The 12,213-nt window shown below is 44.7% G+C and overlaps 1 protein-coding gene across 1 annotated transcript in view; it reads right to left on the bottom strand.

Annotated features, from left to right (window-relative positions):
- LOC147098193 (putative G protein-coupled receptor 139) overlaps positions 1-10,349 on the bottom strand; it is a 42,729-nt gene extending 32,380 nt beyond the window's left edge. Inside the window, exons 1-2 of the mRNA XM_085969963.1 lie at positions 10,292-10,349; positions 7,967-8,298 (exon numbers count right to left, since the gene is read on the bottom strand). Of these exons, the coding sequence (XP_085826089.1) occupies positions 7,967-8,298; positions 10,292-10,349 (390 nt within the window). The remainder of the gene's footprint in view (positions 1-7,966; positions 8,299-10,291) is intronic.
- Positions 10,350-12,213: the final 1,864 nt, after the last annotated feature.

Here is a 12,213-nt window from a genome sequence, read left to right as displayed (position 1 = left end):
TGTCAAACTCATGATGGGTTTGGATAGTGCATAAGTCGAAACTGTTTCCAGTTGCAGAATCGTCGGTAACCAGAGGTCACGGATTTAAAGAAATTGGCAAAAGCACCAGAGGTGAAATGAGGAGAATTTTCGTTATGCAGTGCGTTATTCTGATCTGGAATGCAGTGAGAACGCGATGGAAGCAGATTCAATCATAAGTTTCGAGAGGGAACAGGATTATTAGTTGAAGGGGAATATTTTACAGGGCTCTGGTTAAACATTAGGACTAAGTAGATAACACTTTCAAAGAGATGGCATAAACACGATGGGCCAAATGGCCTCCTTCTCATAGAGCCATAGATATATAGAGTTATACAGCACAGAAAGAGGCCCGTCGGCCTGGTACATAGCCTTGTATGCTATGGCGTTTCAAGTGCTTAACTAAATGCTTCTTGAATGTTGTGAGGGTTCCTGCCTCTACCACCCTTTCAGGCAGTGAGTTCCAGATTCCAACCACCCTCTGGGTGAAACAGTTTCACCTCAAATCCCCTCTAAACCTCTTGCCCCTTATCTTGAAACTATGCCCCCTGGTTATTGACCCCTCTGCTAAGGAAAAAAGTTCCTTTCTATCTACCTTATCTATGCCCCTCGTAATTGTGTACACCTGAATCAGGTCCGCCCTCAGCCTTCTTTGCTCTAATGGAAAAAACAGCCTGCCCAGTCTCTCTTCGTAGCTGAAGTGCTCCAGCCCAGGTAACATCCTGGTGAATCTCCTCTGCACCCTCTCCAATGCAATCACATCCTTCCTGTAGTGTAAAAAGTCACACAACACCAGGTTATAGTCCAACAGCTTTATTTGAAATCACAAGCTTTCGGAGCGCTGCTCCTTCACCTGAAGAAGGAGCAGCGCTCCGAAAGCTTGTGATTTCAAATAAAGCTGTTGGACTATAACCTGGTGTTGTGTGACTTTTTACATTTGTCCACCCCAGTCCAACTCCGGCATCTCCACACCATTCCTGTAGTGTGGCAACCAGAACTGCACACATTATTCCAGCTGTGGCCTAACATTCGTTTTGTACAGCTCCATTGTATCCTCCCTGATCTTATTATATTATATGCCTCGGCTAAAGAAGGCAAGTATCCCATATGCCTTTTTAACCAAGTTGGCTACCTGTCCTGCTGCCTTCAGGGATCTATATAAATGCACACCAAGGTCACTCTGATCCTCTGTCCTCCCTAAGGTCCTACCATTAATTGAATATTCCCTTGCCTTGTTAGTCCTCCCAAAATGCATCGCCTCACACTTTTCATGGTTAAATTCCATTTGCCACTGTTCTACCCATCTAACCAACCCGTCTTTATCATCCTGTAGTCTGAGGCTTCCTTCCAAGCTATTTAGCACTCCACCAATTTTCCTGTCATCTGCGAAATTACTGATCATACCTCCTACATTCATTTCTCAATCATTAATGTACACGACAAACGGCAAAGGACCCAGCACCAATCCCTGCGGTACACCACTGGACACATGCTTCCAGTCACAAAAACAAACTTCAACCATCACCCTCTGCCAATTTTTGATCCAATGTACCAAATTGCCCTGGAGCCCATGGGCTCTTACCTTCTTGACGATGTGGGAGTTTGTCAAAAGCCTTACTGAAGTCCATGTAGACTACATCAACTGCACTAACCTAATCCACACACCTAGTCGCCCTCATGATAAATTCAAATGAATTGGTTACACATGATCTCCCCCTGAGAAAGCCATGCTGACTATCCTTGATTAATCCTTGCGTCTGCTCGTGGAGACTAATTCTGTCCCTCAGAAATGTTTCCAGTACTTTTCCTACCACTGATGTTACATTCACTGGCCTGTAATTTCCTGGTTTATCCCTATTACACTTCTTGAATACTGGTACTATGTTAGCTGTCCTCCAGTCCTCTGGCAGCTCCCCTGTGGCCAGAGAGGTTCTGAAAATTTGTGTCATTGCCCGTGGAATGATCTCCCTTGCCTCACACAGCAGCCTGGGATACATCTCGTCTGGGCCTGGGGATTTATCCACTTTTAAGCCTGCTAAAACAGATAGTACCTCCTCACTCTTAATACTAATTTGTTCAGGTACATCACAATCCCGCTGCCTGATATCTAAGCCTACATCCTCCTTCTCCATAGTGAACACAGATGCGAGATAATCGTTTAAATCCTCAACTACATCGACCGGCTCTACACACAGATTGCCACTTTGGTCCTTAATGGGCCCTACTCTTTCCATGGTCATCCTGTTGCAATTAATATAATTAGAAAGCACCTTGGGATTTTCCTTTATTTGCCCGCCAATATTTTTTCATGTCCCCTCTTTGCTCTCCTAATTTCTTTTTTTAAGTAACCTCCTGCACTTTGTATAATCCTCTAGGGCTTCCAATGTCTTTAGTCCTTTGTCTGTGCCAAAAAACTCCGTTTTTTTCCGAATCCATTCTTGTATGTCACTTGACATCCAGGGTTCCCTGGGCTTGTTGGTCCCACCCTTGACCATTACGGGAACATGTTGACGTTGTACTCTCCCTTTTTCCTTTCTGAAAGACTCCCACTGCTCTGATATGGATTTTCCTACAAGTAGCTGATCCCAGCCCACTTTGGCCTTATCATAGTAAAGTCGGCCTTCCCCCAGTTTAGAACCTTTACTTCCGGTCCATCTTTGTCCTTTTCCAGGTGTACTTTAAATCTCACCGAATTATGGCCACTGTCACCAAAATGCTCTCCAAAGGACACTTCTCTCACGTGCCCGGCTACATTACCTGGAATTAGGTCCAGTGCCTCCCCCCGCTCTTGAAGGTCTTTCTACATGCTGGCTCAAAAAGCTCTCCTGGATGCACTTTAAGGATTCTGCACCCTCCAAGCCTTTCACAATCTGACTATCCCAGTTAATATTGGAGAAGTTGCAATCCCCTACTATTATTACCCTATTATTTCTGAGCTTCTCTGAGAGTTGCCAGCATATCTGTTCTTCTATCTCCCCCTGACAGTTTGGTGGCTATTGTACATTTGGAGCAAAGTGCTTGCCCCCATTTTGTTTTTAAGTTCTACCCATATGGCCTCATTAGAGGAATCTGCTGAGATACCCTCCCTCCTTACAGCAGTAATTTACTCCTTGATTAATATTGTGACACACCCTCCTATTTTACACCCCCCTCTCTCTGGCCTGAAGATTCTATACCCCGGAATATTGAGCTGCCAGTCCTGCCCCTCCCTCAATCATGTCTCTGTGATAGCAACAAAATCATACTCCCATGTGTTCATCAACACCTTCAATTCACCTGCCTTATTCGCAAGACCAAATGAATTAAAGTAAAAGCAATCCAGCCTAGCCATACTCCCTTGTGCCGTTACATATTTGCTCTGCCTTCCAGGGTATCTTGTTTTTTCCGCTATACCTGGCTGTGCATCAGCCCATGCTATAGCTCCACTCCGTATCCCATCCCCCTGCCAGGTTAGTTTAAACCCCACCCAACAGCACTAGGAAACCTCTTGGCAAGGATGTTGGTCCTGTTCCGGTTCAGGTGCAGCCCTTCCAATATGTACTGATAACACCTTCCCCAGAAGCAGACACAGTGATCCAGAAACTAAAGCCCTCCCTCCTGCACCAAATCTTTCGCCACGCATTCATCTGCTCTATCCTTTTCCTATACTCACTAGCACGTGGCACCTGGAGTAATCCAGAGATTACAACCTTTCTTGTCCTGCTTTTTAATCTGTTACCTAGCTCCCTAAATTTTTGTTGCACGACCTCATCCCTCTTTCTACCCATGTCGTTGGTACCAATGTAAACCACGACCTCTGATTGTTCACTCTCGACCTTCAGAATGCCCTGCAGCCATTCAGCAACTTCCTTGACCCTGGCACTAGGGAGGCAACATGCGACCCTGGAGTCATGTCTGTGGCCAAAGAAACGCCTATCTCTTCCCATTACGATAGAATTACCGATGCCTATTGCTCCCCCACTCTTCTGTGCTGTACCATTTTATGATTCTATGAGCAAAAGACATAGAGAGAGAAAAGGTGGAGAGAGGAAGAAAAATAGAGCCAGAAAGAGGTATAGAGAAATCATAAATTACCTTTAAAAGGGAAATTGGATAAATACTTGAAGAGGAACAATTTGCAAAACTATGGGAAAAGAGCAGGGTAATGGGACTAATTGGAGTGGTGAGCGCATGGTGTGATTTGAACAAAATGAGGAGAATATTAATCTTGATATGTTGCCGGATCGGGAGCAAATGTAGGTCAGTGAACACATGGGTGATGTGTGATTGGTTCATGATGCGTGCTAGGATATGGACAGCAGAGTTTTGGATGAACTCTAGTTTATGGAGGCTTGTAACTGAGAGGCCGGCCAGGTGTGCATTTGAATAGTCGAGTGTGGATTTACAAAAATTGGTTTAATGCAGTGGAATGTCTGAGAGGTGTTAAGACGGGTGATATTGTGGAGCTGGTGATTCAGAGGAATAATGATCTAATTTCTAGATATAGAGTCTTAACAGGAGAAAGATGACAGAGTAACTTACAAGAACAGTAGTACAGTATGCAAAGTTTTGCAGATTTTAAATTTGGATATAGACACCCCGGGAACAACAACAGCAACAAGTGTTTGCGTGGGTTTCCTCCGGGTGCTCCGGTTTCCTCCCACAGTCCAAAGATGTGCAGGTTAGGTTGATTGGCTATGATAAAATTGACCCTTATTGTTAGGGGGATTAAATACGTGGGGTTACAGGGATAGGGTGGGATATGTGTTGGTGTAGGGGTTACGGGGATCGGGGGTGGGATATGTGTCGGTGCAGGCTCGATGGGCCGAAATGGCCTCTATCTGCACTGTGAGGTTTCTGTGATTCTGTGATTCTGTGAAGGAGTGCACAGTAAATGACAAGAACAGTAATGCAGTTAAACAATATTAACATTAATCTGGATAGAGGGACTTACCAGGAACACCAACAGCAGCAAGGAGCGGATAGTAAAAGCGTTCAATAATCTTAATAGCGAAATAGATCCGCCCTTCTAATGGTATTCTATCATAAAATGCAGAAAGATTGGCAAACCCCGAGATGAAATTCCGTCCCATTGTTGTAACATTCCAATCTACTCTTCTCAGATTCTGATCCATTGTGTGACATTCCAACCTATTGTTCTCAGATTCTGATCCATTGTTGTAACTGTTCTCAGATTCTCTCTCCCTCTCTGTTGAGCAGCGTTTAGATCCCTGTTAGTGACAGTGGTGATGCTCTCACTGACACTGCGGAATAACACATTGAAAGGAATCCCTTATTAATAGAAGAAGGAAATCTTGCACTGATACAATTATTGTCCATGGAGATTTAGATTGATTACAGTCACTAAACAAACAGCTTCAGGTAACCCAATGAGACTGATATTAATTACAATCACTGAACAAACAGCTTCAGTTAACCCCTTTCAAACTAGCACGTTTTGTACCACAGTAAAGTAGAACATTTCCGCAGATGGAAACATAGAAACATAGAAGATATGAGCAGGAGTAGGCCATTCGGCCCCCCGAGCCTGCTTCGCCATTTAATGAGATCATGGCTGATCATCCAAATTCAGTACCCAGTCCCTGTTTTTAGCCCATATCACTTGATCCCTTTAGCCTTAAGAAATATGTCTAAATTCTTCTTGAATATATTTATTGCATTGGCCTCAACTGCCTTCTGTGGTAGAGGATTGCACAGGTTCCGCACTCTATGGATGAAAAAATTCTTCCTAAGCTCTGTCCTAAACGGCTTACCCCTTATCTTTAGACTGTGACCCGAGGTTCTGGACTCACCGACCATCGTGAACATCATTCCTACATCTAGTCTGTCTAGTCCTGTTAGAATTTTAGAAGTTTCAAGGGGAATCCCTCTCATTCTTCTAAACTCCAGCGAATATAAGCCCAATCGACCCAATCGCTCCTCATACGTCATTCCTGACATCGCAGGGATCCATCTGGTGAATCTTCGCTGCATTTCCTCCTTGGAAAGAACATCCTTCCTCAGATAAGGCAAAGAATACTGCACACAATACTCAATGTGTGGTCTCACCAAGGCCCTGTGCAACTGCAGCAAGACATCCTTGCTACTGTACTCGAATCCTCTCGCTACAAAGGCCAACATAACATTAGCCTTCTTAACCGCCTGCTGCACCTGCGTGCTTGCCTGCAGTGACTGGTGCACAAGGACACCCAGGTCTCGTTGCACTTCCCCTTCGCCCAATCTATTGCCATTCAGATAATAATCTGCCTTCTTGTTTTTGCCACCAAAGTGGATAACCTCCCATTTATCCAAATAAGACTGCATCTGCCCAATCACCCAACCTGTCCAAATCATACTGGATTTTATCAGCATCCTCCTCACAGCACACACGCCCACCCAGCTTTGTGTCTTCTGCAGACTTGGAGATATTACATCTAGTTGCCTCATCTAGATCATTGTGAATAGCTGGGGTCCTAGCACTGATCCCTTCGGTACCCCATTAGTCACTGCCTGCCACTTGGAGAAAGACATGCTTTTTCCAACTCTTTGCTTTCTGTCTGCCCACCAGTTCTCTATCCAAGTCAGTACGTTACTCCCAATCCCATGTGCTTTAACTTTACACGCTAACCTCTTATGCGGGACCTTATCGAAAGTCTTTTTAAAGTCCAAATACAGCACATCCACTGGTTCTCCCTTATCTATACGACCAGTTACATCCTCAAATATTCCAGTAGATTAATCAAGCACGATTTACCTTTTGTAAATCCATGTTGACTTTGTCCGATACTGTCACTGTTTTCCAAGTGCTCTGCTATTACTTCATTTATAATGGACTCTAGCATTTTCCCCTCTACTGATGGCAGGCTTACCGAACTATAATTCCCCATTTTCTCGCTAGCTCCTTTTTTAAATAGTGGAGTTACATTAGCTATCCTCCAATCCATTGGAACTGTTGCAGAATCTATAGAATTTTGGAAGTTGACCAGTGTTGTGGCGAAATAAAATTAATTAATTCCGCACATTAGATTGTAAATGGTAAAATAGCCAAGAAGTTAATTGAAAACACAAAATTATTTAACAGTGCAATAGAAACAGACTGCAGAGGTACCTAAGGGCTGATCAGGGAGTACAGCTTAGAGTTGCTGCAACTCGTTCCTGGCTGACTCCCCGATTGTCTTCGGTCTCCGGTATTTAAGCTTACAAACCTCAATGCTTCATGCTTTCACATGACATTTCTTGTTTCGCAACACCGTTTTATTCAAACCGTATATTGACACATCCTTCTACACTTGTTCTATTATCAGCGGTTTATGCAATGACCGGTCTAGATTGTGGTTAAACCGTATGGTGCCCACCTGCTGACTTCCCTGTTTCCCAATGGCTAGTATCAGTCAAGCCAGTCCTTTTGTCCTGTTATTGTCAAGTCGCTACCACTTTTCTGTGTCTCAGCACGTCTCCTTCTGCATTGTCTATCTTTGTCCTCTTTGTGGTTGCGTGCTGAGCTGTGTGGAAAGCCTATATGCTTTTAACTTGCTGTTGTCAGGCAGAAATGCCTTGACTACGTATTCTTACCCATAATGCTATGCTTCTACTAAGTCCGATTTCTAAAAATCCACTTCAAACCTCCCTTTGCTCCTTGGCTACCCCAGCCAAGAGACCACACTAAACTAAAATATACTAATTCTTCCCGCCCCCTCTGCGGTGATCAGCTAATGGGATAGCGAGGAATAAGTGTCTGACGTCAGTGGTTAAATTCCAGTGCTCATCAGGCTCTTCCTTTCCACAAGTACCTTTCCTATCTGTTGGGCATGGCGTCTTGCCCGGCGTCTTCTGCAGGACGAGCAAAACATAAAAACATATCCAAGAGCCAAAATTGGCTGTGCTGCCAACAATATATATGTGATATTATATGTATGCACTGTTGAATAATAACATTTAATCCCCAGTACCAGATTATTTTGTACCATACTGTTTCTGCTAAAGTTTTATCAATGTTCAGACCTTGTTTCTTTAAACTTTCTTCTATTCTATCATAATGTTCTGTATTGTCCTTTATTTCCCGCTGTAATTTCTTCCAAGCTTCTTTCTCCTCTAATTTAGGAATCGCCTTGGACTCCGGTATAACATAAATTTCAACCTCTTTATTAAGTTCAGTATTATTCAACGCCCATGTCTTCTCTTCGCGGTGTCTAGGCAGGTGTATATATTGGTCTCCTATTTGTGTCGATATCTTTGGGTTGGAACATAAGTTTGGCTGAGGAATGGGACAAGTCAGATCTTTGTATTCATATTTCTGTTCAACTGTGGTGACACAAAATGTCTTGTTATTCTTTGGTGCTACCCTTGTTTGGTGTATCCCCCTTGTGTGTACCTCAAGGGTCCAATTGGAGGTTTTGGTAAACCCACACTCTGCTGTGTCTCCCTCGGTTGGGGGTTTGTGTACACCCACGTCCTCCCCTTTTGTTCGCACCCGTCCACTACCACCCCCATTAAGGTCCCATTCCTCTGGTTATTATCTTCATCCCTTTCCCAAATTGCCTTGGTAGGGACCTCATGATATTTAACCCAACTCTCCCTTTGTATCTCTCCTTTATTAATCACATCATACGGGGTCTGTCCCTATTCTGGAAGTTGTGGGATGGTCAATACAAAGCCAATCACCTTAGTCCATGGGGTCAGACAATTGCCTGCCCTATATACTTGTCCCATTTTACGCCCTTTGCATTGGTTGTTATTTGTGTCAATCCAGGGTTCCAGATCCTTATTAGTAATCCAGTCAGGGATCTGTCCTTTATTTTTTTTTTTCATGTTATGCTGAGCATTCGACAATAGCCATGCATGGCGCATACCAATTCTGTATGGGTTTTTAGTGATGCATTGGTGATCTGATCAATAATTCTATTCATTGTTTTTGCATGGGGGGCTACTATCTCTTCCACCCCCAACAATTGTTTCGCCAATTGTTCTCTTGCTAGTGCCGTTTGTTGGCTGTTTCCAGTGGCTTTTTTAATAACTTCTCTTTTTTTGTGTGTTAGTCTTCTATTCCTTTACTTACTCCTTCAATGTCAAATCTACTAATTGTCGCTAACTCGGCCGTATACCCTGCTCCGGCCAATTCCAATATTCCCCGTTTCTTACATCTTTGTAAGATAGATTGTCCCTGTGGACCCTCTAATTGTTTTACCCACAGGGAGTTCCACAATTGTTTCATATGATTATTACACATTGCGGGCATTTCAAAAGTACTCATATTAATGGCAAGTTTAACAGCTCTATGTGTTACACTAAAGTACATCTCATTTTGTGTTATTCTTATAACCAATCCCCCTTTGGTTCCGTCTTCCATTGTTGGGCAAGTTAATGGGGTGGTAGTTGGAGTACATTGACACAAAGTCTGATTGGTGCATTAAATTACTGCGGGCAAGCTATTCAAATATAGTTTACTGCACTCGGCAGCATCTATTCACAGAAATCACAGAAACCCCACAGTGCAGATAGAGGCCATTTCGGCCCATCGAGCCATATCCCACCCGACCCCCGTAACCCCTACACCAACACATATCCCACCCTATCCCCGTAACCCCACGTATATAATCCCCCCAACACTAAGGGTCAATTTATCATAGCCAATCAACCTAACCTGCACATCTTTGGACTGTGGGAGGAAACCGGAGCACCCGGCGGAAACCCACGCAAACACGGGGAGAATGTGCAAACTCCACACAGACAGTCACCCGAAGCCGGATTCGAACCCAGGTCCCTGGCGCTGTGAGGCAACAGTGCTAACCACTATGCCACCGTGCTGCCCTTTCCTGATGTTTTGTCAGAGCTCGCAGCATAAATTCCGTTGCCCATACCATCAGTGCCATTACATGGTTCGGTTTGGTTGCAGGGTGTGCATCCAACTGTTTCACATATATTCTGTTTGTTAAAGGTGACCTTTTTTATTTAGCCACACGATCCCGATGAGGGTAAAAGCAAGGATCCAACACATTCTTTTATCTTAAAGTTCCTGCAAAATATGAAGGGGCTGGGCGTCACCAGTCTTATTAAAGTCATCACATTCTTACTAATTCCAGCACAAGGTGTGGTGGCATTTCTTCAATCTGCCATCTATGATGGCGCTTCCATATGTACCATAAGAGGTATACTATCCTGATAATTATTAATATTATGAGTACCCCTCCTAGGCAAGTGAGCCACGGCTCTCGCTCCCATGCCTGATAACGCATCCACCAATCCACACTTTCCTCATATGGTGTCATTTCGGTGTGACCCATTTTTATTGTCTTACTTCGGGTACCTTTTCCTTCCCATTCCCGCATGGCTGTAATTGTGATCAGTGTTTCCATCGCCCTACTCCATTCATATCCTCACATGCACACATGTCACCACTGATCAGTATTTCATATGGCCCTGACCACCGCGGCGCGAATCCGGTCCGCCCCGGTAATCCCTTAACCATTACCTTCTCCCCTACTTGGGGAAGATCTGCCGGGAACTCTGCTTCCTCTTGCTCATCTCTACCTGCCTGTCGTTCTGTTACTTCCTGTCTCATATCCTTAAGTTATTTGCTTAATTCCATTACATATCTTTTTATTTGATCCTGTAGTGGGCCCACATCGGACCCCCTGTGATTATACCTTTGGGCAGTCGCATCGCCCGACCAGTCATAAGTTCATACGGAGTTAATCCTGTCATCCGGTTAGGGGTTGGCCTATGCCTCATCAGGATAGCAGGTAATAGTTCAGTCCAAGCCTGCCCAGTTTCTTGCATGGCTTTTCACAAGGCTATCTATATTGTCCGATTCATCCATTCTCCCATTCCCGAACTCTGCGGGTGGTAGGGGATGTGAAATTTTTGTTTAATGCCCAATATAGTGCAGAGTACTTTCATCACCTGTCCAGTGAAGTGGGTTCCCTGATCGAAGTCTATTTGAGTGGGGATGACCCATCGGGGAATCAGCTCCTCAGCTAAAATTCGGGCTACTGTGTTTGCAATGCAGTTTCGGGTGGTGAATGCTTCCACCCACCGGATGAACAAATCTATTATCACTGAACAATATTTTCTTCTGTGAGAGCTTGGCGGTGGCCCCGTAAAAGCAATTTGGATATTCTCCCATGGCCCTCGTGGCCGTGGTTGATGAGCCATTCTTATTTTAATGGCCTTTCCTTGATTATGTCGGGAACATGTAATGCATTGCTGACAATATTTAGTAATGTCTCGTCCTAAGCCTGGCTGTTAGATCCGTGTGATAATGGAGACACGGAATGCAGGAGTTGATTTAACAAGTGTTTACGAAACAAAGTCTGGAGGTGAACTAACTACACAAGACGCTACACAGGCTTATATACCCGAGTGGTCATTACTGGTACTACAGTATACAGGGGCTTCAAAATCATAGTTCCTCTTAAAGGTACATACACTACAATTCCTCCCCTTTTAGATAAATAGTACATAACATTTTAAGTAATCATTAAATAACATTTTTACAAGAACAATAATAAACACATTTGCTGAAGTTAATCAATTACAAATTCAGTCTCTCTGGAGGCTTCCTGACTCAGTCTGGATAACGCCTCGGTGGTGTAGTAGGTTCTTTTGGCAAGGTCGATTCGGCTTCAATGCCAGTGTCGGGTTCATCTGGTTCCAGTATCACCGGATCGGAGGTAGATATTATGGGTATCTCTGCTTCATCACTAGGCATATAGGGCTAGATTTTCAGTATAGGCAGTTTTGGGGCGCTAACCTTAGCGCCCGCCCGAAGTTAGCGCCCGCCCCAAAGTAGCGCCCCGTTGCCGGGAATTCAGTGGCTTCGCCGTAAGAGGTTGGTGGAGCGCTAAAAGAGGCGTTCCACTACTATCTTTAGGCGCTAAGCCGGCGGTCCAGAGGGATAGCGCCCGGGCGGGGCGCAGCGCGGGTGCGGTCATTTTTGGACTGACAGCAGACCCCGTGGCGCCGACCAGCTCTTAAAGGGGGAAGGGACGAACTGGTCTGCTGCCACGCCCTGCACACTGCAGCCTTGCAAAGAGGCCTCAACACTGCTGCTCAGCCCCAGGGAGTCATGGCAACGCCAGAGAAGGCCCGTCAGCGTGCCCTGCGCTTCTCAGAGGGTGATCTGGACATAATGGTCACAGCTCTGGAGGTGAGGCGCAAGATCTTGTTCCCAGAGAGCGGGAGGAATCCAACCCACCACGACTACACCAAAGCCTGGAA

This window comes from Somniosus microcephalus, chromosome 29 (genome assembly GCF_052327205.1).
Source record: "Somniosus microcephalus isolate GS21.2 chromosome 29, FLI_Smic_1.0, whole genome shotgun sequence".
NCBI lineage: Eukaryota > Metazoa > Chordata > Chondrichthyes > Squaliformes > Somniosidae > Somniosus > Somniosus microcephalus.
The sequence above is the reverse complement of the archived record's forward strand: the minus strand, read 5'-3'. Positions and strand labels throughout refer to the sequence as shown.